We start from the raw sequence: 27,197 nt of genomic DNA on the forward strand, positions 1-27,197 counted from the left end.
CTTTGGGGGAAGCCATGATTGCTTAAAGTGGTTTTGAGACTGCTTCAAATGTGCGGGTGGAGCTTCCAATGTGTATGGCACAAAATTCACTGACCTTCAACATTCATGGCTCCTCTCAGCAACTGCAACTTCTTCTGCCTCTCTTTGATCCTGTCAAAGGCACTTGATAAGGCTGCTGATGTCGACGTCTCTGGCACATAGCGCCCCTGATCTAGTTTTTGAGGGCCAAATATATCGAGGGCTATACTCCCATCGGAGTATCTGCCCTCCTTGTTTCTCGTAGCTGCCGAAGTCCGTACTGGGATTGTCCCTGCATGATGATAGTGCTTGCGGGATTCCCCAACATGGTCTTTCTCGGTCACTTTGTCAGCTGAGCAGAGCAGATCTGAGGAGGAAGCCCAGACTTTCCGTTTGGGGCCAGAATCTGCTTTCCTTTCCAAGTCACTAGCTCTACACCGGTAAGGGCAGCCGGCATCCATGTCATCTTCACGGCCAGAATTGTAATCGGAGGAAGCACCCTGGCAAAAGTCTTCCTTGCTTTGAAGACCTCTGAGAGACAAGAACCCCATAGACTTACTAAGCCTTTTGCTAAGCATGGTCTGTTCAAAGAACGGAGCCGGGAGGACCTCTGGGCCATCAGCCACTAAGCTTCTTCCTGGAACAAGAAGAATCCATCTTGGATATGTACAGCTTTTTCCGCTTTTCAACAAACAACGATGCTTTAATTGGCTTTTGAAAGGTTGGACAGAGTAACAACGAAAGGTTTTCTTTACAAGGCAAGTTTGACAGCTTTATATAATGTATGAATTCAATGGAAAGAAATGGCAATGTTATATTTTGCATTTATTTATTGCAGAAGTAGACTTAAAACATAGCTTCATGGACAGCAGACATATCTGCCATTTTTCTCCAGACGATGGAGCGGCAGTGAATAGAGAGCAAAAGTTAGCCTCTCCCTTGATAGTTACAGTTCTCTATAGGAGTGAATGGCAAAGACTTCCACTTAATGGCACTGTCAAGGGTTGCAATCCTAAATCCATGTACCTGGGAGTAAACTGTGCTGAATTCAATAGGACTTACATCAGAGTAGACATGGTTAGAACTGCACTGTAAATCTGTCCTCCACCATTAAAACTGGGACTTAGCAGCCCAGCTACCCACCTCCAGGAATCCTACAGGTTTTAGCATGAAATGTATGTCTGCTTAAAAAAAACCACCACACAACTATGGTGCAATATACCCCACAGGGGCTCATGCAGTATGATGGACACTTTGGTTGCATATATAAGGTAAGATCAGTTGCCATTTTCTGAATAGCAGAAACAGCTGTGTTCTCTCAGAAAGAACTAAATTGCCTCGAATATGCCACAACAAAAATTGTATTTTTATCTCTTATTCCGCCCCGCTCCCCAAGGAATCCATATGCTTCTCCCATGAGAAATCCTAAGTTTCAGTTGCTTCTCAAAGACACATATAGACATAACAAATTCCTGACGGCAATACAGGGAAACTTTGGTTGTTTCAACTTTAGCTCATTGTCTTTTCCTGTCATGAAATAAAAAAATGCAACTTCCCTTTAAAATCCTGGCCATGTACCTCACAAAGTGACCACAGAGACCAGCCAGTGGTAGATTCAGTTTTTTAAAAATTCAGTTAAGCACTACCACAAACCACCAAACATTCTTGAACTTTATTCTGGGACAGCCTCCTGATTATTGCCAATGGCTCACAGTGATGGAAACTTCGATGGAAGTTTTGTGTTGTGAGCAGCAGGAAAATACATCTTGTTTCCACATGGACCCAAAAAGAAAAAAGGTCAAAGGGTGCATTGGAAGGACGGGACTAGATTCAGTCCAAGAGATAAATATAGCCTTTATCCCCAAACTGTCAAAGATAAAGTACATCAACAGCATACGCAGTTATATAACGCTCAATCAATTGTCAGCGCTGATGCAATCGCACTGCCAGCAAGCCATGGCCTTAAACCTCAGACCAGTTTCAAAGTAGTCACACTGATGTTAATGGATTTACACTTGAGCAAGTCTAACTCCCTTTTTACTTCCTTGACATGAGATTGTTTTTGTCACCTCCTGATTTCTTTTCAAAAGTGCTCTCTTGATCATCTTCTCTGCCCTGCCTAATCATCACCACCCAATTTCCCTTAATTTATATTTTCTGCCAAATGTCTTTAACATTTACTCTCTCTCTCTCCCTGCTGAAAACCTGACTCCTCGTTCACCATAGTTGCGGTTTTGAATCCAGCTTCCCTCATTATCTTGACTGCTCTCAACGATAAGCTGCTAACGATATTCTCTTAACAAAAAAAAAACATCAAGGCTTTGAGTCTCCAGCTTAGAACAGCTGCTTTTAATACTGTCAGCCAGTCTCTTCTTAATTCTGGTTTTGGCTTCAGTTTCTGGAGTTCTTTTTCTAGATCTAGTTGTCCATAGCTCTTTCCAGCTGCTCTCTCCAGAGCACCACTCCACTCGTACCAGCCACCTACTGCCCACGAGGATGCTGAAATAGACAAGGTTTTCAGCTGCTGCCAAAAGGGCATCACTATAGTACCAGCCTCGCTTCACTTAGATAGTCAGTTGCACATTCCAGGGTCCTTTGAAATATTCCATCCCTCTTTTGCTTCTCACCAGTTGCTTCCAAGAGAAAAGGAGGGGAGATGGTGAGAATGGAGAGGTGTTTTGGAGGGTAGAAGGCAGGACTGTCAACAAGCCAAGCAGAAACATAGTAGAGATACATGAGAGGGAGGGTTAAATGGGGTTGGTTGAATGTGGGGTGGAAGGTAGGAATGGGGACAAGCAGAAAACAGTGGAAAGTGGAATTGGAACATAACCTTTCCCCACTTTCATCCCTTCCTTTCCACAATTCCTTGTGGGTCCACACTCTCCCCCCCCCCCAGAATAAGATGCAAAGTTTTTGGGATTATGCTCCGAAGGGGCTTATTTATGGAGTCCTTCATAAGATTTTCACTAAACAGCAGAGGAATTAAATTCTTAAGTTCTGTGTACATTATTAAAAGTAATTGTAACTATTGCTCTACTTTAATAGTGACACCCTGAGACAAATCCTGCTATTCAGACACATGGGTCCCATTGTTAAGGAATTCACCATAAAGAATTAGATAAATATTTTAGCATCGCTTCATTCTGGAAGAAAAGGGGGGTGGTATATATATTTTCATATTGAATACCAGTCTAAAAAATTTGCAGCTAGCATATAAACCACTCACTATTCATCTCATGGTTACAAGCATTGCACCACCAGAACAGCCAAATAGATCCTGCTTTTATTGGATGCTCAATCTTCACATGGGAGAAGTGCCCTGAAATACTTGTTAAACACTGAAGATAGATGGCACATAAAGTAAGAGGAGGGAATTAACAATGTGGATTTAGTTCAGGGTGGAAGAAAAGGAAACACACACACACACACACACACACACACACACACACACCCAAAGGCACACACACAAAGACACCCCCCCTCCAAAAAATAGGGCCTTCACAAGACCTAGCACAACTTATGCTAGGCCAGACTGGGCAAGGTGAGGCACCCATCACCGATCATATTCTGCCTTCCTCGTATACTGAATTATGAGTCTCACAAACTCGAAAGCCAAAATGTGGGTTGTGTTTAATCCTGAATAGCTTTGAGCTTCCAGGCCTTTTCAGGCGCTATTTGCTAGGGACAAATCTCACAGAATCATAGAACTGTATAGCTGGAAGGGTCAAATAGCCCAACCACCCTGCAATGCGGGAATCTTTCGCCCAATGCGGGACTCGAACTCATGGCCCTGAGATTAAGATTCTCATGACTCAGGTGAAAGTGTGGGGCGCCCACATGATTCTACATCTGCTCACCATCATGAGAAGAAGTCGGGGGAGTCTATTCCAGGCTGCAGCATGGCAGGTGTATTAAGGAGAAGAGAAGTGTGTATTTATGGGAGAAAACTGCATTCAGATTAATCTATTCTTTTATGTATAACATTTCTATGCCTTCCTCCTCCCAAAGAACTGTATAGTATGAAGCATGTGAAATACTAGGACTCTTATTCAACTGAGAATCAAACTAAATGTGGCACATGTTTCTCTATTACAAATGAGCCACCACAAGTGTGTATGTGTGAGCATGAGTCCACACATGTGCATGGGGAGATCCCCCCCCCACCTTTCCCTTCACAACACAATTCAGCCGAGCCCCCTCCCGCCCCACTCTGAGCCACTATTAGCTCCAGGGGAGTCTTAATTGGATTGCGGAGGTAGGGGGGAAAGCTACCTACCTCACTGCAGCTCCTATCCCGATTGGCTTTTTTACTCTATAAAATCCAGACACGCTAGTTGCACTCGTGACATTAGCATTGCATCTAGTTTGGCTTCAAGATACTTCCCTGACCAAAAAAATGTGTGAACATGTCTTGCATTGAAGTAGCCATGCAATCGCTTCTCCACAACTCCAGAACTACGGGGCAGTATTCAATTCCATCAGTGCAAGGATTTACATTTGCACCACAGAATTTTCTCCCTCCCCGCCCCCCTTGTACTTTGGATACATGTTCAGGTTTTCCCTCAAAGCTGCCACCATGCGCTCAGATTTTTGCCACATCACCAGTGTGCCACTTAAACTGTGGCATCTAGCTGTGAAGTGAGCAATCTGCTTTCAGGGGCAAAAACCTGTCAAGCTGGTCACAGCACCAGGAGCAACTCTGCTTCCTTCCTTGTACCTGTCTGCAAGGCAGATTAAAAAGCACCCTGCATTTCCCCAACATTAACACTCCCTTCATTGCTAAACACTCACCTGTGGGAAGTCCTTTCCCTCTCAGCCTCTCCCGGATGGCCTGGCTCCTGTCAGTCTGCACCTTTCTGTCCCCAGTGCAGGGAAGTTGATCCACCTGTTAAAAGAAAAAAGCAATCAAGCAGATCTGAAAAAACCATACACGCTATTTCAAACCATTTGCAGCATTTTATGCATTATATGCTTCCATGCTCCTTTCAGATCAGAACTCAGCCAACTCTTCTAGGGTGGTTGAATATTGTGCTGTTGTTGTTGTTTGGTTGTTTAGTTGTGTCCGACTCTTCATGATCCCATGGACCAGAGCACACCAGGCACTCCTGTCCTCCACTGCCTCCCATAGTTTGGTCAAACTCATGTTAGTAGCTTTGCACTGTCCAACCATCTCGTCCTCTGTCGTCCCCTTCTCCTTGTGCCCTCCATCTTTCCCAACATCAGGGTCTTTTCCAGGGAGTCTTCTCTTCCCACGAGGTGGCCAAAGTATTGGAGCTTCAGGATCTGTCCTTCCAATGAGCACTCAGGGCTGATTTCCTTCTTGCAGTCCATGGGACTCTCAAGAGTTTCCTCTAGCACCATAATTCAAAAGCATCAATTCTTCGACGATCAGCCTTCTTTACGGTCCAGCTCTCCATTGTGCTACTTGCATGTAAAACTTGTCAAAGACTCATTTTAGCAAATGGACAATTCTGTTTCATATCCCTAGCATTCTATAGCACAAGGCAGTCATTAGACATTTTATTGCTATGGTTCTCTGTTTTGGCATATATTTTACAAAGTTTCTTTCTGAGTACTGGTCATTGAGCTTAATATAAAGAGATTTCTTGGTTCTAGGTTCAATTCCTGGCATCTCCAGGCAGGATTGGGAAAGGCCTCCCTCGTCTGAAACCTGAGAAAGCTTCTGCCAGTCCGTGTTGACAACATTGAGCTAAATGGACCAATGGCTTGACTCAGTTTAAGTTGGCTTCCCGTGTTCTTAATATCACAGGAGAAATCACCAGATTGCAATTGACCTTGCAGGCCTGAGGCTGCCGAGCAAGCAGGGAAAGCTCGTATTCAGGGCAAAACACACAGATATTTACGCCTTGCAATTATTTGGTCAACAGAAATCGAGACGTGCTGGTCAGGAGCCAAGGAGAGGGCTAACATTGCGGAAGCTGTATCTTGCACTGACTCACAGCTTTTGTCAACATTCTGCATGGCACACATTGCACATCCCTGTATGTCTCCTTGCTACATGGTCTGGGCCCTGACTGCACTCGGGAGTCTGTCACTCCCGAATTTAAACAAACAGAACAGTAAGCAGTGCAATTATTTGATCATATCAGCAGCATGTCTCCAGCGTAATTTAAAAAGGCAAGATGCTGCAGGCCAAATTTCACCCTAGTTTATCATTGGCGAGTTTTGCCAGCATAAATCTGAGGCATTGTTACACAGTAATAACAGGCCTATGAGATCTGATGAATGAATTGACTTACTGGACAGAATTTAGACATACAAAGGAGGATATAGGCTAATGTAGTTTGGCATCATTAATCTGTCAGGGATATCCATATCCTCAGCCTGCCAGGTTGTGCGTACTTAACAGGGTCAACTCGACATTCTTCAGGGCTGAAACAAGCTGAGTAGGTGTGCAGAAAAAGTAACTTAAAGGCCATCTCAGTTTAAGGCAAAAGATCCTCCTCCTTAGACACCCTTTCGCAGCTGCGACTTCAGCTGATTAAAATGAGCAGCTGAAAATTCGGAGCGTGCTCATCTGAAACAAACCTGGGAAGTTCCAAGGAAAGCAAACATGACCATTCTGGAGAAAGTCTAGAATATCTATTGGCTCCCAGCCAGTTGAAGGGAAAAGTCTGAGGGAAGTATTTGAGGGGGGGGGTGAGTGAGAGGGGACCCCATGTGTGTGTAGTGGGGGGTGCTCCCACTTAAGACCTTCACCACCAAACTCTTGGAGGATGCTAACCTATGAACAGGTGACATGAGACGAGGAGAAATTTGATGCAGTTCACATTTAAAGGCAAACCTATCTGATCAGCACTTCCTGAAATGGCGTGAGAACCGAAACACAGCCATCCTTTGAGATTCTCCAAACTTCCCAGCCAACTAATGTGTACAAAAACGCATGTGCTGGGGTAGAGCGTGCATAACAATGCATATATTTGTGAAAATAACACTAAAATTTCTTTATATTAGGGGAAGTTGCTTTGAAAAAAAATTATATATTAGGAATACAAACATACGCATAGGGGGAGAAATTTGTACTTAAACTTTGATGAATTTTCATGTGGACTTTTTAAAAAAAATAATGCAAACTGATGTGGAAATATGGAGAACTGAACACAAGACTGAACAGTTCTCCATATTTCCACATCAGTTTGCATTATTTTAAAAAAAAGACTGAAAAGAAAAGGAGGGAAACCAAAGCTGACAGACTCACCAATCCCTAGACGAGATGCAGAGGGCGCTTTGCACCCCCATTATCTCCCCCCTCAAGTGAGGGTCTGAGAGCAGAGACCACTGTCTCCCTCAAGTATGGACCACAGTTTTTGCCAAGGGGACAGAGAAGAAGGTTTGCATTTCTGTGTTTTTTAACAGGAGAATTTGCACATTACATGGGGCACTGCAGATGGCCCTGAAGCTTATAGTCCCATGTTCCTCAGCAAGTAATGACGGCTGTGGAGCATGGGATCTATAGTCTTATGTCATTAAACCAAGGGAGGAGGAAGAACTACAAATCCCACGATCCCATTCTAGACAATCTCAACCACGTCTTAAAGGCAGGCCTTCAATACCGTTCCTGTGTCTAGCAAGTATCCCCTACTTTGGGTTAGCTCCTCCCCCTTTGCAAAGATTTGAGGCAGCGGCGACGAGCCTTTTTGGGGGCGGGGCTTTGAGCCTTCAGTAAGAACTCCCGGAAAGGGGGAATGGTTTTCAAAACAACGTGTGTATGTGTGTGGTCTCCTGTCACTAGCTCTCTTGCAAATCTCTCACGAGCCCTCTGAGATCCTGCTCTGAAATTTGTGTTGGAAACTCTGTTGGATGTTTCTTTAAGGGAGGCTGGGAAGGTGACTAAGAGGTGGCCATTTCTTCACAGTAGCTCTGCCAACTTTCAACGGTTGCTCAACTTGCTCGTAAACACTTACCCCAGACAAACTCCCCAGAACCAGTTTCACCAACTGTTTCACATATGAGAAGGAAGGGGCACAGCTGCTGTTCCGTATGTGAGCACTGCAAGCGTCCAGAACCGTCCGCACAGACACACGGGCATAAACGAGGTCTTCGCACATGCTAAGCAGTATGCTGTTCAAGTGATCCCCAAGTTTAATGGGCTGGTGGTGAAAAGAGTAGAAAAGCCTGGTTAGCATCTGCCTCCTCCCTCCTCCTCGTTTTCATTCTCTCTTAATAGATCATGCCAATATCAAGTTAAGGGAGCTGCCTTATAGCGACCCGACTCTCAGTCCACACTTGACCAGCAGTGGCTCGCCAAGGTTTCAGTCAGGGTCGTTCCCAGCCTTACACAGAGATGCAGCAGACTATAATTATATAGAGTGCTTCATCACAAGATAAAAATACAGGACAAAAGCACAATATAAATGGTTAAAGCACAAACAAAACAAAACAAAACAACTGCAATCTTAAGCCCTGTAAGAATGATTGCACAAAAATATATGGAGGCAAATCATAAGAAATATGATGCCGATAAAATTGTTTATATTGCTAGGAAAACATTTTTGGTAAACCAGTAAAAAACAGGAGCTAGTAGTTTACACCTCTATGGTTTAAGTAAGTTCACAACTGTATGGTTTAAATAAGATGGGGTGATTATAGGCAAAGTGGAGATGAGGACTCTTGATAAGCTATAAAATATGAAGTTGCCCTTCTATTTGTCCACATAGGCCGGTATTGTCTGTGCTGTCTGACAACAGCTCTTCAAGGTCTCAGATGGAACCTAACAGACCAGATCCAGGCATTTTTGGAAGAAACTGATTTTCTGGATCCCTTAGTAGCTGATAAGGCTACAATTTCAATCAGGGTTTATGCCCAGTTTTGGCACAGAAACTGCTTTGGTTGCCCTGTATGATGACCTCTGTCGAGAGAGAGAGAGATAAGGAAAACATATCCCTGTTAATTCTTCTCGACCTCCCTGCGGCTTTCGATACCATTGACCATGGTATCCTTCTGGAGCAACTGTCTGAATTAGGGGTGGCTGGCACCATTTTGCGGTGGCTCCAGTCCTATTTGGATGGTCATTCCCAGAGGGTGTTGCTTGGGGAATGCTTTTCAGCCCTGTGGAACCTTCAATGTGGGGTTCCGCAGGGCTCAATCCAATCCCCCATGTTGCTGAACATCTACATGAAACCACTGGGTAGCGTCATCCGGACGTTTGGAGTATGTTGTCAGCAGTATGTTGATGACACTCAGCTCTATTTCTCCTTTACATCTGCAGGTGAGGCAGTGGAAGTGCTGGGCCAGTGTTTTGCCTCAGTAATGGACCGCATGAGAGCCAAAAAACTGAAACTCAATCCTGATAAGACTGAGGCACTGTTTGTGGGTGGTTCCCTAGACCAGATGGGTGGGAGATTGCCTGCTCTTGATGGGGTTACCTTTGATCTGAAGGAGCAGATTCGTAGCCTGGATCCTTTGCTGTCGCTTGAGGCTCAGGTGGCCTCATTGGCCCAGAGTGCCTTCCATTAGCTTCGGCTGGTGGCCCAGCTAAACCTCTTTCTGGGCAGGGATAGCCTAACTACAGTTGTCTATGCTCTGGTAACCTCAAGGTTAGATTACTGCAATGTGTTATATGTAGAGCTGCCTCTGAAGACAGTTCGGAAACTTCAGCTACGGTAGTGCAGAATTCAGTGGCCAAGCATATTAAACCATCCTGGTATAACTGCACTGGCTACCAATTAGTTTCCTGGCCCTATTTAAAGTGCAATACCTCGAGGACTGCCTCTTTCCACATGAACCTACCCAGACCCTGAGATCATCTTCTGAGGCCCTTCTTCATGTGCCTCCTCCTCAAGAGGTCTGGAGGGTGGCAACATGAGAACGGGCCTTCTCTGCAGTGGCTCCCGTTCTCCCCAGGAACGTTTGCCTGGCACCTTCATGATACACCTTTAGGCTTAGAAGGTCGGCGGTTTGAATCCCCGCAATGGGGTGAGCTCCCGTTGCTCAGACCCTGCGTCTGCCAACCTAGCAGTTCGAAAGCACGTCAAAGTGCAAGTAGATAAATAGGTACCGCTCCGGTGGGAAGGTAAACAGCGTTTCCGTGCGCTGCTCTGGTTCGCCAGAAGCAGCCTAGTCATGCTGGCCACATGACCTGGAAGCTGTACGCCGGCTCCCTCGGCCAGTAAAGCGAGATGAGCGCCACAACCCCAGAGTCGTCCACGACTGGACCTAACGGTCCAGGGTCCCTTTACCTAAAAAAGTTCCTTTTTAACCAGACCTTTGGTTGATTTGACTGACATCCTATGCTCTTTTAAAATGTGGGGTGGGGTTATTGGGTTGTTGTTTTTTATTTTGATTATGTATTTTGTGGTTTTATACTTTGATTTTATTCTGTGAACTGCCCCGGGACCTCCAGGTATAGGGTGGTATATAAATTCAATAAACAACCACAGCAACAACAACTCCATCTAACAACTGTTACTTGACACCTTTAACTGGAGATCCTAGGGCAGGCATCCCCAAGCTGCGGCCCTCCAGATGTTTTGGCCTCCAATTCCCATGATCCCTAGCTAACAGGACCAGTGGTCGGGGAAGATGGGAATTGTAGTCCAAAACATCTGGAGGGCCGAAGTTTGGGGATGCCTGTCCTAGGGACTCCGCACAAAGCACATGGTCTGCCACTGAGCTATGGCTCTTCCCTTGACCCAAACACTGTTGCTACATCTGTCCCGAAGAACAGCAATAGGCAGGTTCTCACAGACATGTTTTACCACTGCCTGCCATTCAGCTGCAAGTCAACGGAACTGCCTCTTCAAAGGGCAGCATTCCAGCTGACTTCAGGTAATAGGAAGAGTTCCATTTGCAGTAACTGGTTCATTTGCACATGGAAGATATCATTTGGCACTACAGATAACCATAAATGTGTGCGAATGTGTGAAACTGGACCTATGTATGTCTGGATCTACTTGGCCGTAACACAGAAACATGATACGAACAGAGTCAGAAGGAAGGAAGCAAACTCACTGGACAGCTGGAACCAGCCTAGTCTTGTAATTAGTGGACAACACCCAAACAGCTGGGAACTGCTTACATTTTTTCCTGTATTACTAGTTGATCATCTTGTATATTCTGTTGGAAACCCACACTCAAGAGTGTACACCCTTGGTTGACAGGATGACTTCCCAGCTACCAAAGGCTTTGAGTTTTGTATTTCACTTTCAAGCTTTCAAAGTGGGTGGTTATCTTCTGATGACATGCCCTGTCTAGCACTGTACATTATGCCAATTATTTGTTCATTGGCAGTAATGTAAGTAAAAAAAAAAGTAATACTTTTCCCATTTGGCACCAGTTCCTCCCATCTGTGGTCATGACATGCTGGGATGGAGGAAAGGTTAGGCATTCTGCCTTCCGCTTCCTACTTCTCCCCAGCCGTTTGCCTCCTCCCAATCCCACTTTGCGGCAAGAAAAGCAAATGGAAGTTGCCTGGTAACATATTACGCCCCCCAATAACATCCCTTCGCTACTCACCTGGCTTTGCGGGACATCATAGTCAGCTCCCCAATAAAGTGTCATTCCGAGAGAATAGATGTGGATCTGCAACACAAGAGACATGTGTGGAATTAATGCTGTAGCAAAGGCATCTAATTATGCTTGCGATGCGCAGGGGGGGGGGAGAGAGGAGGGGGTTAATACAAGATGGAGTCTTGCAAGACACTTGAGAAAAATTCCAAGATGTCTTATAACCACATTTTATGTGAAACAGCTGCTGCAGAAAGTGATTTCTTAGGAGAATTGGCAGTAATATATAAAACTCTTCAGTCTGAGCACACAGAACTAACAACTCGTTTCTTTGAGATGCTTTTCCTAAAACATGTCTGGCTCTTTTTTTTTACAAGGCAGGAGCGGATTTCAAAATCTGCACATCCCTCAAATGAGCTACAAAGCCGAATATTCCTGGCAACAATAGAGTTAATACGATTGTGGGTTTGTTTGTTTTTTAGTTTGAATTTAGCAAGTGACCAACAAGGCATTCTTTTGTCTGTCCAGCAGCCTGCCAGAAATTTATCACAGAGTACATCATTTCTTTGGTTTAGGAATGAAGTCATAACCCAGAGGCTCATGCAACCCTGTCATTGTATTTCAGGAGGTCATCATACATGGGAATTTGCTTTGGCTTGTAGCACTTTTTTGTGGAACATGCTCAGATTTCAGGAACAGGAGCTGAAAATAAAAACAGATTCCCACTCAGAAGCTCTCTTGATGAACTATAGCCGAAACAAAGCAAAATATTGAAAGCCAGAAGTAATTAGAAGACACGGTGTGCTTAGCAGCACAGTATTATGAGATGGACTTACTTTGTAATTAAAATAATAATATGTGCTTAAAAAGATTATTTTTTCATGCTCTGTTATTGACCTGCATCTTTTTTTTTAATCCTGAGGAAAAAAATGAAGAGGCAAATAAATTGAAGACACAAAACTGATTTGCTTAGTTACTTGTCCTCAGATAATGACTCTGTTAACACAAAATGAACGAATCATGGTTTGCTCCCACCATCCTTCTGCTTAGTTAAAGGTAAAGGGACCCCTGACTGTTAGGTCCAGTCGCAAACAACTCTGGGGTTGCGGGGCTCATCTTGCTTTACAGGCTAAGGGAGCCGGCATTTGTCCGCTTCTGTAGACAGCTTCTGGGTCATGTGGCCAGCATGACTAAGCGGCTTCTGGCGAACTAGAGCAGCACACGGAAATTCAGTATTTTTTAAACACACACACACACACACACACACACACACACACACACACACACAGTGCCCCATGCAGGTTCCAACCCTGTTGTATGTACACTGAAGTTGGGTCTCCTTTGCAGACACAATGTGTAGATGTTCATGATGGGGCCTACATGGGACCAGGAGGTGTGGTTCTACTCCAGGGGTCCTCAAATTTTCTCCCGCTTGGACTACTGTAATGCGCTCTACGTGGGGCTACCTTTGAAGGTGACCCGGAAACTGCAATTAATCCAGAATGTGGCAGCTAGACTAGTGACTGGGAGTGGCCGCTGGGACCACAGAACACCGGTCCTGAGAGATCTACACTGGCTCCTAGTACGTTTCCGAGCACAATTCAAAGTGTTCGTGCTGACCTTTAAAGCCCTAAACGGCCTCGGTCCTGTATACCTGAAGGAGCATCTCCCCCCCCCCCCAATCATTCAGCCCGGACACTGAGATCCAGCACCGAGGGCCTTCGGGCGGTTCCCTCATTGTGAGAAGTGAGGTTACAGGGAACCAGGCAGAGGGCCTTCTCGGTAGTGGCACCCGTCCTGTGGAACGCCCTCCCAGCAGATGTCAAGGCAATAAGCGACTATTTTACTTTTAGAAGACAATTGAAGGCGGCCCTGTTTAGGGAAGTTTTTTATGTTTGATACGGTACTGTTTTTAATATTTGGTTGGAAGCCACCCAGAGTGGCTGGGGAAACCCAGCCAGATGGGCGGGGTATAAATAATAAATTATTTATTATATTATTATTATTATTATTATTATTATTATTATTATTATTATTAGCAGGCAGCCGGTCCACTGTCCCTCAGACCTTGTGGGGGCCGGACTATATTTTTTTGGGGGAAATGAACGGCGACGGAGGGATGATGAGTGGTGCCCGAAAGGGCTCCAGAGAGGAACTGCTTTAAAGGGTGGTCGCCCGAGAGGGGCGCTCAGCCAACCGCAGATCCTGTGTCTTGTGAGCGGCAGGGGCTGGCGGCAGACTGACGATGAGCGGTGCGTGAAAGGGCATCAGAGAGGGGCTGGCAGCAACAAAGCCCAGCCCCTTCCTTCTCTAGGCAGGGTGGGGAGAAGCCAGGAGGAGGGAGGGAGGAGGCGCCGCCGTGCGAGGGAGAGGGAGGGAGAGGGAAAGAACGTGTGCGCGCTGGTGATCCATGTGCCGATTCCCGGACTGTCCGCGGGCCGGATTTAGAAGGCAATTGGGCCTGATCCGGCCCGCGGGCCTTACTAAGGTTTGCCGACCCATGTTCTACTCTACCCACCATGCATCTGTTTGGTTTATACTTTCATATCCCATCCTTCCTCCTGTCTGGAGCAAAGGGTGGTTTGTCAGTTTATAAATAAAAGCAACATACCACCCACGAAACATCATTAAAACCACAGCTTAAGGAAACACTACAGAAGAAAGATCTGATCACAATACCTTTTCGACATCAGAAAGAGACGACAGCGATTGATTTTGGAGGACTTCTGGTGCCGTGAACGCTCGCAGGTCTTGGCTGGAAACATTTTCATCTGTAAAGGATACACTGCCGGATGGAAGAAGCAGGAGAGACCATGGGGAAATGATGAATCCCAGAGCAGTGGGGTCAGCTGTAGTTGGAAGGAGGGAACCAGTGTCAATTAAGATAGCAGACATGTATTAAAAAAGGACTTTTCATGCATGCATTTAATTACCATTCTTGTCCCAAGGCACCTCTGACGCACAGACCTAATTAGTGCCTCTAATTAGCCTCCCTGTTTGGCTCACAAGGTCATTTTGGCCAAGCCACACCCACCAGCCCTGTCCCTGATGCTTGGGCAGGTAAGATACAGCTGGGCTAAAAGGGGGTTTGCAGGCACTCGACTATCAGCTGATTGCCTGCAAAGCCCCAGTGAACAACACTTTGAAAGCAACAATGACCAGCTGATTGCCAGGGCTTGCAAAGCACTGTGAACTGGGCCTCAGTATGCACTGCCAATCAGCTGACCATGGAGGCGTGCAAAGTGCTGCTGTGCTCCATCTTGCTTGCAACTCCCCTTTGGAGAAATTCCAGTGCTGTGAATGCTCCCAGGTCTAGGGTTGCCAGACTCAATAGAGGACAGGACTTCTGTGCCTTTAATTGCCCTGCTCTCTTTTGAGTCTGGGAACCTTAAAGAGAAACTAGCAGACCCTTTGTTTAATTTCCAATTTTAAGGTTTCCAGACTCAAAAGAGAGCAGGGCAATTAAAGACACAGAAGTCCTGTCCTCTATTGAGTCTGGCAACCCTACCCAGGTTGATCACTGTGAGAAAAGGATGCTGGAGTAGATAGGCCACTGGCCTGATTTAACGGGGCTCATCTCATGTTATTAGGCTGAGCCTTTACCTGCATGGCAGGTAAATAGCACAGGCAAAAACAGATCAGTTGATGTCACTGCGATGTCAGGTGACTGACAGCTGCACACCCCTGCACACTTATCAAATGGCTATGGTTTGAGCTCTCAACAGTCAGATCCAGCTACTCAAACCCTGTCCTACAGTTTTAACATCTTTCCTTCTGCTCCTGGATTTTGCTGCTCTCCATTTACACAAAGGAGTTTGCTACCTTATTCAGATTCGGTTGCCCCAAAACAGGATTTCTTTTTATCTGCATTATTTGAGTGACTTTGCTAGCAGTCTGCACCCCTCCTTCCCCAACCCTATGAAGGCAGGAAATATTTTCATACGCCGCATTTTGTACAGTGGGACCCAACGCCACCTTGAATAGATGAACTAATAATGTTCCTTTCCCTGTCGTTTTGTGTGCGCAATTACTCAGAAAACATCAAAGCCAGAGCGGAACGCTCCAAATTGGAATACCTTTCCTCCCTCAGGTTTCCTTTTTCGGCTTGAAAAACTAATCCGTCAACTAAAAATTATTGCAACGGTGCCTGTCCGGACTAATTCTTAAAGGCAAAACTTAGAACCTAATTGGTGTACCAGTGGGAATCTGTGTGGCAAAGGCAAAGTGCTGCACTCTTCACAAGAACTTCCATTCATGCTCCCTGAATAATGTTGCCATGAAGAAAAGCAAACTCTGAGATGATTCAGCCTACACTTGACCTTTTAAGAGAGGAAACCTTCTACCCCCAGAAATGGCAAGCCTTGTAACAATAAAGTTCTCTGTAGAGAATTGACCAAACCGTCAGCCACACCAGTATCCAGTAACCAGTTATTGCAGAGGTTACTTTCTGTCTTAAAGGACCCAACACCTCGGGGGGGGGGAAATTGTCTTGTCCACTCTTGGGAGTGGGTGGGACATTTTTATACCATCTTCACCCACTTTTAGAAACTGAGAGTTATCGCCATTATATAAGATGACAGGAGAAGAGGACATGTATAAACCCAAGTGGTAGATTGCACACAGAGTGGTCAATCGTAGTCCCCCCCAAACTTGTAAATTAGAAGAGGTTCGTTGCATGCATATGAAAAAAAAAATTACTATTTAGGAGTATCATTCTTCCATCAGAAATAACCGATACTGAGAAGGGCTCAGTGACAAGAGCACATGAGCATATAACCGCCCCAGTAGCAACATCCCAAGCACAGCCCATCATGTCTAGAGAGGGACCCTCTGTTGATCTGCAATAGGCAGGGTGGGCAGTTGTAGAGCAACATGGCAACTGGCTATGGAAGCTACAGAGAAGGGGTTGCTCTCCCAGTCACTTTCCTGCACAGCTTCTTTACTTTTGGGCTAAAAAGCAAGCTCACGGCATTTCACACATCAGTATTGAGACATAGCATCTGGAAAGTATCTGTTCTCTTGAGAATCTGCCAGTCTCTACCTCCTGGCTCTGCCCAGATACCATTTTTTCTTTTTAACTCAGAAGTTTTGAAACTCATCAGTAAAGTGCTATCAGGATTTCTTTATTTCCATCTGTACCATTTAAGTGAATTTGCTAACAGTCTGCACCCCTCCTTCTGCACCCTATTTTCATATGCCATACTTGATGAAGTGGGATCCAACATCACCTTTAATAGATGAACTAATGTTTCCCCCCCTGTACAGTCGTACCTTGGAAGTCGAACGGAATCTGTTCCGGAATTCCGTTCGACTTCCGAAATATTCAAAAACCAAATTGTGGCTTCTGATTGGCTGCAGGAGGCTCTTGCAGCCAATCAAAAGCTGCAGAAGCCCCGTCAAACATCTGGGTTCCAAAAGAACAAACCAGAACAATCACTTCCAGGTTTGCGGCATTCGGGAGCCAATACGTCCCGAGTTCCAGGGAGTTCAGGATCTAAGGTACGACTGTATTTTGAGTGTGCAATTTCTCAAAACATATTATAGGACTGCAATGATAGGGTGAAGGTCCCCCAGTGCCATCAGGCTGTCTTTACAAATAGGGTTTCAATGGAGGTTTGGTTTTTTTTTGGACTACAACTCCATGACCATTTGCAACACTGCCTGGGGCTGATGAGGGTTGCTGCCCAAAAACATCTGAAGGGCACCAGGTCATAGAAAGCTGGCCCAGAAGAAAAGGTATACTGTACAAGGCCAATGCTTGCAAAGAAATATTTGAAGGCAACATCTTGAAGATCAAACTAGAGCTGCAGAATAGACTTTAATCTGAATCCAACCACGGCAAAAAGAAAATAATAAGATGTTTTCTTCTTCTTCTGGGGTAGCCTGCTAAATTTGCCAAACTGAAATCAGCCAAACACACAGACAAATGCAACTGCTTGCCAAGTTTCTTGAGAAGCAAGCACAAAAGGAACATAACTGCGAAAATGTGAGTGGGGAGGTAGAAAATCAAATATGAAAACCAACTCCTTCTCCCTTGTTCACTCACAGACTCCGAGAGAGAATGCATGGGTGGTCACAAAAGAGACAGTTCCAACATTCAGAAAACAGTATGTGGTATAGGCCTCCCTGAAAGCAGAAAGTGAACTACACCTGGGAGAAGACTCAGCTAGAACCATCGGACATAGCATGCTACTTTTTCACATACAGGAAGATTTTGATGTGTGGCATCAATCAAATGTGTCATGTGCTCAGCAACCTATGTAGACAGCTGCACCACATTCTGCTTCAGGTATGGGGGAGCACTGAAACATGCAATTCTCAACCATTTTCTTGACAGACGCTAAGATCATTGCTCTATGGAAACAACCCTATCTCTTTCTTTGCAACCCTTCTTTGGCTTCTTATCTCTCTCACGCCCCTTCTGGGCACACCTGACGAAAATACTGTACTCCAGAACACATGGACCAATCTGAATTTCTCTCGCTGTGGTTCTAAATGTGCCCTGCAAAATGAATCAGGAAGTGGCTGTAGGTGAAATGGTCAACAAACCTTTCTTGGCTACGGACCTGGCTGCCTTTGTGCTAAGGATTTTACGAACACAGAAAGCCACTTTTTACAAATTCAGACCACTGGAGCATGTTATTGGCTGGCAATGGCTCTCCAGCATTTCAGGTAAGACTTTCCCCCCAGCTCTACCTGGAGATGCCAAGATTTGGACCAGGGACCCTTTGCATCAAAGCTGATGCTCTATCCATGGAGCTACAACCCTCTCCTTTACCAAACTTGGCTGTGCATTCTCTACGAACAATTAATTCAGTACCCCTGCTGTGGCAGCAACACATTCCACCTCTGCAGCCTAGATATTGTTGCATGATTTCTCACTTCCTCAGGGAAAGGGATAAATTCAGGGTAAGTGTGAACAAGCCTTTAGATTTATTCCTTTATTTATTTGTGCATAGTGTTGTTGGGTTTTTCAAACCCCTGTCCTGGGTAATCAAAGAGAGGCTCTGAACCCTCAAGGGACCTTGAACTAACCCTCCGCTCTCCCTCTGCCTTTCGGCCCAATTTAAAAATGCAACGTAATGTTTGCTTCGCCTGCTCCTTCCTAAGCGGTCCCATGTGTCATTTGTTACAGGGGATGGACCTCTCTTTGAAAGGCTGTTCAGTCCTAAAGGTAAAGGTAAAGGGACCCCTGACCATTAGGTCCAGTCGTGACCGACTCTGGGGTTGCGCGCTCATCTCGCATTATTGGCTGAGGGAGCCGGCGTATAGCTTCCAGGTCATGTGGCCAGCATGACAAAGCCGCTTCTGGCAAACCAGAGCAGCACATGGAAACGCCGTTTACCTTCCCGCTGTAGTGGTTCCTATTTATCTACTTGCATTTTGACGTGCTTTCGAACTGCTAGGAGCTGGGACCAAACAACGGGAGCTCACCCCGTCACAGGGATTCGAACTGCCGACCTTCTGATCAGCAAGCCCACAGCGCCACCTGGGTCCCATTGTTCAGTCCTAGTCTAGTTTAAAGTCAAAGAACTGTACAGTCATACCTCATGTTACGTCAGCTGCGGGTTACGTCTTTTCGGGTTGCGCTCTGTGCCAAACCCGGAAGTACGGGAAGGGTTTCACTTCTGGGTTCGGCATGCACAGAAACACTAAATCACGATTCGCACGTGCGCAGAAGCGCCAAATCACAACCCGCGCATGCACAGACGCGGGTTGCGTGGATCACGCTCGCAACCCGAGCGTCCACTGTAGGAGCAAGTGAGCAGGGTATTGGATAACCAACAGTTATCACCCAGACAGCAGACTGAGCAGGCACAAAGCTGTCCTGGACACAGACCTCCTCATTAAGGCGAGAAGTGTTGTATATTCCTATTTAAATCACAGCAATTATGTCTAAATGTCCATCTCTATTCACAGAACTTCACGTGTGCAATGTTTAGGCAAATCTGTGCCCGCTTTCCAGATGACGCATTTCCTCTTTTCGGCAACCCATTAAGTCACCATCCTATTCTTCCCCTTAGTTCATGGTGGGGGTGACTCTCTTTTAAAGCCCTGAAGAGAGATCTCCGGATATCAGGAGACCATGTCCCAACAATCGAGCTCCCATCAGCCAAGTAAGCATTCCTAACAAAGGAATAGCTGGCAGGCAGCCATGTCAATGGCCTATGCTCCTGGGTCCTCCTCTCGCACGCTTGCCTGGTCTTCTTTCACCTCCTACACTGCCTGGCCTCTCTCCCTGGACTGAGTCTTGCCCCAGATCTCGTCTAGGTAAAACCGCCCACTGCTCTGTCCCTTGTCGAGGCTGCGGACAGGGCTGTGCACTCCTTAATTGAGCTAAATGTCAATTAAACAAAGGAAGTTGCTTGATAATATGCCCCGAGAGACTCCTGTCGTTCCCCTTCTAAATACCTTGCACCATTGCATCCTCCGCAGAGACAAGAGAGGAAAACGAAGTGGTTTGCCATTTGGGTCCTCCCACTCAGAAGCCTTTTGATGCAGAGTGTCCACGTACAAAGTGATTTTTAAGTTGAGTTGTGCTTTTGTACCCCCACCCCCACCCCCAAAGTCATTCCTGTTTCTGTCTCTGCACAGTTGCTCTCAAGTGATTCCCCTGTCTCCCTCCTCCAAAGTCTTATTGCTGCTAAATCTCCCCACCCTCAAAATGCAGGAGTTCTTCCAGCAAAAGGGAATTTTAATCTTCTTTCCAGGACCACTGGAATTTTTTGTTTTTTGTTTTTGTATGGCCCTTGGTCAGTTGTGTGTGATTTTCAGCAATTAGCTACCAGATCGGTGAGCTAATTCTAGAGCTATGCAGCCTGGTCACAGAAGCCTTGTGAGTTTTACTAAGCAGTGCCAGAAGACAACTAAGTAGTGCGGGGAGTTTGTTTCTTCGGTTTTTTAAAGCGTGTATTTATGAAGGCAATGCAGCCTCATTATAAAAAAAACAGATGATTTCTTGCAATCTGTTTGCATATGCCACGAAAAGGCAACCATTTCACAATTCAAGAAAAGCCAGAATTATTTTGATCACACTACTGGTGCAAAGCCATTTCCTTTGCCTCTCTCTGTGTCAACTCAATGACAGCAGCAGCAGCAGAAGAAGAGTTTGGATTTGATATCCCGCTTTATCACTACCCGAAGGAGTCTCAAAGCGGCTAACATTCTCCTTTCCCTTCCTCCCCCACAACAAACACTCTGTGAGGTGAGTGGGGCTGAGAGACTTCAGAGAAGTGTGACTAGCCCAAGGTCACCCAGCAGCTGCATGTGGAGGAGCGGAGATGCGAACCCGGTTCCCCGGATTACAAGTCTACCGCTCTTAACCACCACACCACACTGGCAGAGCAGAGAGACAGTATGCTCTTGCTTAAGCATCTCAGCCAGCCCCCACCCAAACAAAAAGCGAACAGGGTGAATTAGAGTCAGTCGCTCTCAGCCTAACCTACCTCGCAGGTTTGTTGTGAGGATACTTTAAAATTTCTAGAAGAAGGGTGAGATTAAAACACAATTAAACAGTAACTGAGCATGCTTCTGCTAAAATAACCTGTCGGCACCCATACAAAACAGTGGGCAGATTCTGAAAATCTCTGCTTGGTCCTTAATATCTTAACAGAGTCATCTTTTTTGCTTTCCGGGGAACACACACCACAATGCCATACTGTGGGCACTGTGACCCCACAATCAACCCACTCAGCCCTGTGGACAGGACAGGGTGGTCCACCAGTGGTCTGTGAGCTCCACTCAGGTGGTCCATGACAGGTCTGTGGGTTTCTGGTTGTAGATGGGTTGAAGATGGGAGACATCCACTGCATGTAATGTTCGTACTAATTTATAACTGCATTTTTATTGCTCCTTTAATTTCTTACGTTGTATTATTATTACTATTATTATTGATTAAATTTGTATGCTGCCCTATACCCGCAGGTCTTGGGGCAGTTACAACATTGAGTCACAATATAAAAACACACAATAGAAACAAAAACAAAGGCAACCAAAAACAAAAACAACTACTCCCAAAGCACAACATAATGAAGAAAGATGCAATTAAAAACCACACAGCATTTAGCACAGTGCATTGTAATTGCCATCTGGTATGCAGGCTGAGAACCTACCTGCCTGTGGACTGTCTCCCCAGAGTGGTGCATGCTCTAGTTATCTCCCGCTTGGACTACTGCAATGTGCTCTACGTGGGGCTACCTTTGAAGGTGACCCGGAAACTACAATGAATCCAGAATGCGGCAGCTAGACTGGTGACTGGGTTGGCCGCTGAGACCATATAACACTGGTCCTGAGAGATCTGTATTGGCTCCCAGTATGTTTCCGAGCACAATTCAAAGTGTTGGCACTGACCTTTAAAGCCCTTGGCCCAGTATACCTGAAATAGCGTCTCCACCCCCATCGTTCAGCTCAGATACTGAGATCCAGCGCCGAGGGCCTTCTGGCGGTTCCCTCACTACGAGAAGCCAAGTTACAGGGAACCAGGCAGAGGGCCTTCTCGGTGGTGGCGCCTGCCCTGTGGAACGCCCTCCCATCAGATGTCAAAAAGAAAAACAGCTACCAGATTTTTAGAAGACATCTGAAGGCAGTCCTGTTTAGGGAAGTTTTTAATATTTAATGCTGTATTGCTTTTAATACTCGATTGGGAGCTGCCTAGAGTGGCTGGGGAAACTCAGCCAGATGGGCGGGGTATAAATAACAAATTACTACAACAACAACAACAACAACAACAACAACAACAACATCAACACAGAGAAAAGGAATTCTGCCAAGACCCTTAGCAATTCTCAAGAGGTCTTTTTTTGGGGGGGGGGGAAACAGTTGGGAACCACTGGTATAGTGGTCAGAATGTCAGACACGTCCTGGACAGACTCAGATCCAAATCTTTACTTAGCAATGAAGCCTAACCTACCTCATAGGGTTGTTGTGAAAAACACAATGGAGGAGGGAGTAATTTTGCATGCTTTCTGGTGCTCCTAAGAGGGGAAAGTAATAAATTAAAAGGTGGCTAGGTCCTCCGATTCTTTAATTTTCAGGAGTAGGGAGCCCTGCACTTTAACCTTCCACTTAAATATGGAAGCTCCCACCACCATACTATGATCACTACAACTCATTTAGGTTTCTTATACATACATATGCGCTCACTTACACAAGTTTGCAGTTACTGGTAGTGAGTACAAGAGGTCAACTGGAACATCTTCAAAAGTTTTATGTTGCTAGGTAAGCCCGATAATTGTAAAGGATGGATTGAGTTGTCTTTATTATTCTTACGTTCCCTAACTAGGACTTGACAGTTTGTACAGAACCTCCCTGTTTCGCAATGTGAGTCCGGGACAAGGCAAGAGCACTCCCTTTCCTTACAAGAGTCGCCACCTCCCATCCACCTGTCACGGTGTCATGAATGCATAAGCGACACCGTGAATATTTACCGATTCTGTGAATCTCCCGACACGTCACGGGCACAGAGTTGTGCGAGGTTGGGTGACACTTGTACATGTTCACACAGCAAGACTGACAAGATTTTGTCACAATTACCAGGTTCGCCACAGCTCAGGCAGACACATATCGTACTTTTCTGTCTATAAGACGCCCCCTATTTTGGGGGAGTGAAATTTAAGAAAATGGGGGGAGATGGCACAAAGTTGTTGAGCTTTTTTTTTGCAGAGGATTGCACAGAGTTGTTCAGCTTTTTTGCCGGGGGGGGGGGGATTACTGACAGTTGTTGAGGTTTTTTTTGGGGGGTGCCGAAAATCGCTCACCCGCACGCATCGCAAAATCTGCCTCCTGTCTGTCCCCCCGCCGGCAGAAGCTGCCAATCGCCCACCCAATTGCGTCAGCCAATCAACACCACCCATTGACGCAGCAACCAATGACATGCACAGTAGCCGCTGACAGCCACGACAGCAACCAATCAAACATCCACCCTATGCACTACCCATGTAGAAGACGACCCCATGTTTTTAGCTTGATTTCTAAGGGAAAAACCATAGTCTTATACACGGAAAAGTATGGTAATTCCTCTTCAAATCTCCTATATGCCCATAAAATTCGAATTCTGGAATACTAGGCATTAAATCTTTTTTAAAAAAATAAGCCATGGAATTGAACATCCCCTCATTCATAACTCTAGGCATTTCCTAGCTGGAGGAAAAGGAGGGTACTTAAGGAATGTGACAGCCACAGAAATGTTCTCAAGTGAAGCACAACCTGCTATTAGCGTGGAAGGGAAAACCCCACACTCAACTCTCCAACAACAGTGCCATATGACCAAAGGATAGGGTTGCCAGACTCAATAGAGGACAGGACTTCTGTGCCTTTAATTGCCCTGCTCTCTTTTGAGTCTGGAAACCTTAAAGAGAAACCAGCAGACCCTTTGTTTAATTTCCAAGCGAAGGGTCTGCTGGTTTCTCTTTAAGGTTTCCAGACTCAAAAGAGAGCAGGGCAATTGAAGGCACAGAAGTCCTGTCCTCTATTGAGTCTGGCAACCCTATCAAAGGAGCAGACAATGAACTGCAAAATCGCTCTTAAAAACTTAAGATCAAACAGCAACAATGCCAGTATAAATGGCAAGGGCAGAAAGGTTCCATTAAGAGTTGCCTTCTGCAGTTTTGGTAAGCTATCCTGTTTAAAGAGGCAACACCTGACTGACTTTTCAAAGGGACACAAAAAGAGAGGAAAGACCTGCTCTTCTACATACACCGATGCCCATAACACATAAAAGAAACATCACTGGAAAGACCTGTTGTTTCTGACCTCATGCAGTAGAAGCATACAAGACGCAGCATGCGTCTGCATGCAACAGAAGACTACAAGACACAGCACACACCCTCTGAATGACAAGTGCTAATGCGGGTAATTAAAACAGGTGGAATAATAGGACTGGCCCGGGATAGGCATCTTTGTGCAGATTAGCCTGGCATATATTTTGATGTTGAAATGGAGGTTAAAAATTGCTGGCCTTTCCCTCCCTGCTCAGCGACTCCTGCTAATGCTATGAATTAGGGCATGGAAAACTGTGTTCAACGGCTTGCTTTGCAGCCCTACCAAGGGGACCTCGTGTGCCTCCTGCAGATGCGCCTTCTTAGAATCCACATTTCTCATGTTGCGGTGGTCATCAGCGGCTTAGATAACTTTGGAGCTGACAAAGGACAAGGCCGATCAACGCCCAAAACCGTTCAGAGTCAGCATCCTATTCAAGTAACTGTGAACTCCGAGAGAGAATCCTTATGTGGATGGAAGGGTACCTTCCACACACAAATCCAAAGATTTCAGGGGAGGTCTGCGTACAAAAAAGCTTTAGGGAGGAAAGAGCCGTGTGCAATGGGTACAGGATGCTGACTGACTGCACTGGCGGAGGAAGAGGGGTGTGGTGGGTGCAGCCAACCTCGGGTGTCATCCCAGGTGTGTGTGTGTGACATCGCCAGGATGCCCCCTGGGTGCCGGAGCAGCTAGCCTGCCTCTGACCAACTGTCAATAGTTTAAAAACAGAATTCCGGAGGAGGAATGACATATCCCAAGAAGAAAGAAGGGGAGCACTCCATACTGCAACACTTTGCTCCAGGTCTCACTCGCATCTCCCGTTACCAAGCGCAAGATACAAACCACAGGTCCGTAATGCTTACGAGCTTTTAGGTGCTTGTGGCTGGCAACTGCTGGAGAAAGCATTTTGAGCTTGAAGAAGAGGAGGAGGAGGAGTTTGGATTTGATATCCCGCTTTATCACTACCCTAAGAAGTCTCAAAGTGGCTAACATTCTCCTTTCCCTTCCTCCCCCACAACAAACACTCTGTGAGGTGAGTGAGGCGGAGAGACTTCAGAGAAGTGTGACTAGTCCAAGATCATCCAGCAGCTGCATGTGGAGGAGCGGAGACACGAACCCGGTTCCCCAGATTATGAGTCTACCGCTCTTAACCACTACACCACACTGGCCCTCTGATCTTATTAAGCAAAACAATTCTGACGTTCTTATTAATGTTTCTTGAACATAAGAGGCTGCCTTGAATAGAGTCAGACCACTGGTTCATTGAGCTTAGTACTGTTTGCTCTTGACTGGCAGTGGCCTTATAACGTCTTTGGCAGGAATCCTTCCACCAGAGACCCTTTAACTGACAATGCTGGAATCAAACCTTGAACTCTCTGCACGCAATGTGGTTTAAAACTGAGCTGTCATCTAGTTCCCTCCATGTACCGACGTAAGCAAGGAGGCATGTTCTGTTGGCTCACCTTCAATTTCAAGTTTCGACGTCACCCCCAAATGCTGTTGGGTTCTGCATCATTATAAGCACTGAACTACACAACTACCCTGTAAGTCAATGCATTAATCGCTTCCTTTCACAGATGACATTACGGAGGCCAGATTATCAAGACAACATAAGGAGTAGAATCATAGAGTTGGAAGGGGCCCTGAGGATCGTCTACCCACTGCAATGCAGGAATATGCAGCTGTCCCATGTGGGAATCGAACCTGCAACCTCATGCTCTTAACCAACTGAGCTACCCAGGCCGAGCAACATCCAATGCCTGACCATAGGAGACCACAATTCCTAATCTACTTTTTGTTGCTATAAAAACCAAGGACTATTAGTTTAGAAATGTCATTCTTACTGGGGGTGGGGGTTGAGGGTTGGATTACCTTAGTGGAAAGCACTCAGTGGTCATCTTCCAGCAGTGGCTGGGGCCTGACCCAAAAGTGGCCGGGACTACATAAACACCAAACACACAATTCACACACACGCACCTCTATCTTACATGCATTAGGACAGTCTTAAAGGTTGCTTTCCAAGTCAGGAGTAACAAGTTCACAATATTCTGTTCCTTGGCTCAGGGAAAAAAATATGGAAATATTACTACAACATGATGTACATCATCAATACTGGGCTAGAAGCCAGGCTCTAATAGTTATACACCGAGTATCTGTGATCCCATTGTCTAGGAGTGTTGCCTGGGAGTCCTAGCCAGAGCAAGAAGTGGCTTTGTTGTTATCGCTTCGATCTTAGAAGCTGGTATTAAGCAAGTGCTCTGCTAGCTTGAGGGCACTCTCACATAAACATCTGAGGAATTAACGCCACCCTCCTCATCATTATTATTAAATATAATAAATAATGATAGTATTCTAATGAAACCTGCTAGATATCTTGGGAGCAGGGGGTCTCAGCCTAGAGCGGTGAGATGCTCTCTTGGGGCTTCTTCGGACATTAAGGATTTCTTGCACACAGAACAGTTCCTTCTAGGAAAATGCTCATGAACAGCATGGAGGTAATGACAAATGGCCATGCATCTTTTTCCCTCCATGTGCAGCACATGTGTTAATTGCAGCAGAACCCTGGTGCGCAAGTGATGGCCCAATCTACTTCCCATGGAAGGGTTTTGTGATGTGTAAAGTGGCCCCGAGTCAAAATGGAACTGTGTGAGCTTCTCCAAGAGGAAAGGAGCTCCAGTATGAGGTCAACATGTTGGAGAATACACATCAGTTTTAATGAAGGCATGACCTTGTACGTACAAAAGTTGGACACAATAGCTGCCATCTCAACCCTATGGATCTAGGTCTATTAAATTACAGGAGCAAGCCATCACACCAAGCAAACTCTTTATTAGCAAAACAAGATCTGCACAGGAGTGTCAGGCCCAGTGAGAACAGCAACTCAGGTCTGGCCCCCATGAAGCCTTTGCCAAGACTAAACACCCCTGCCTCCACAAAGGCTTCTCTCCGGGGTTTTT

At 45.8% G+C, this 27,197-nt stretch overlaps 1 protein-coding gene across 13 annotated transcripts in view; it reads right to left on the reverse strand.

Annotated features, from left to right (window-relative positions):
- PTPN13 (protein tyrosine phosphatase non-receptor type 13) overlaps positions 1–27,197 on the reverse strand; it is a 151,745-nt gene that overhangs the window by 70,531 nt on the left and 54,017 nt on the right. For 12 of the 13 annotated variants that reach the window (XM_088660574.1, XM_088660573.1, XM_088660572.1 and 9 more), the window contains exons 3-7: positions 14,164–14,333; positions 11,494–11,559; positions 7,944–8,129; positions 4,810–4,903; positions 95–655 (exon numbers count right to left, since the gene is read on the reverse strand). In XM_088660574.1, the coding sequence (XP_088516700.1) occupies positions 95–655; positions 4,810–4,903; positions 7,944–8,129; positions 11,494–11,559; positions 14,164–14,333 (1,077 nt within the window). The remainder of the gene's footprint in view (positions 1–94; positions 656–4,809; positions 4,904–7,943; positions 8,130–11,493; positions 11,560–14,163; positions 14,334–27,197) is intronic. The other variant, XM_088660575.1, reaches the window with a different exon arrangement.

Source organism: Zootoca vivipara, chromosome Z1 (genome assembly GCF_965207765.1).
Source record: "Zootoca vivipara chromosome Z1, rZooViv2.hap1.1, whole genome shotgun sequence".
NCBI lineage: Eukaryota > Metazoa > Chordata > Lepidosauria > Squamata > Lacertidae > Zootoca > Zootoca vivipara.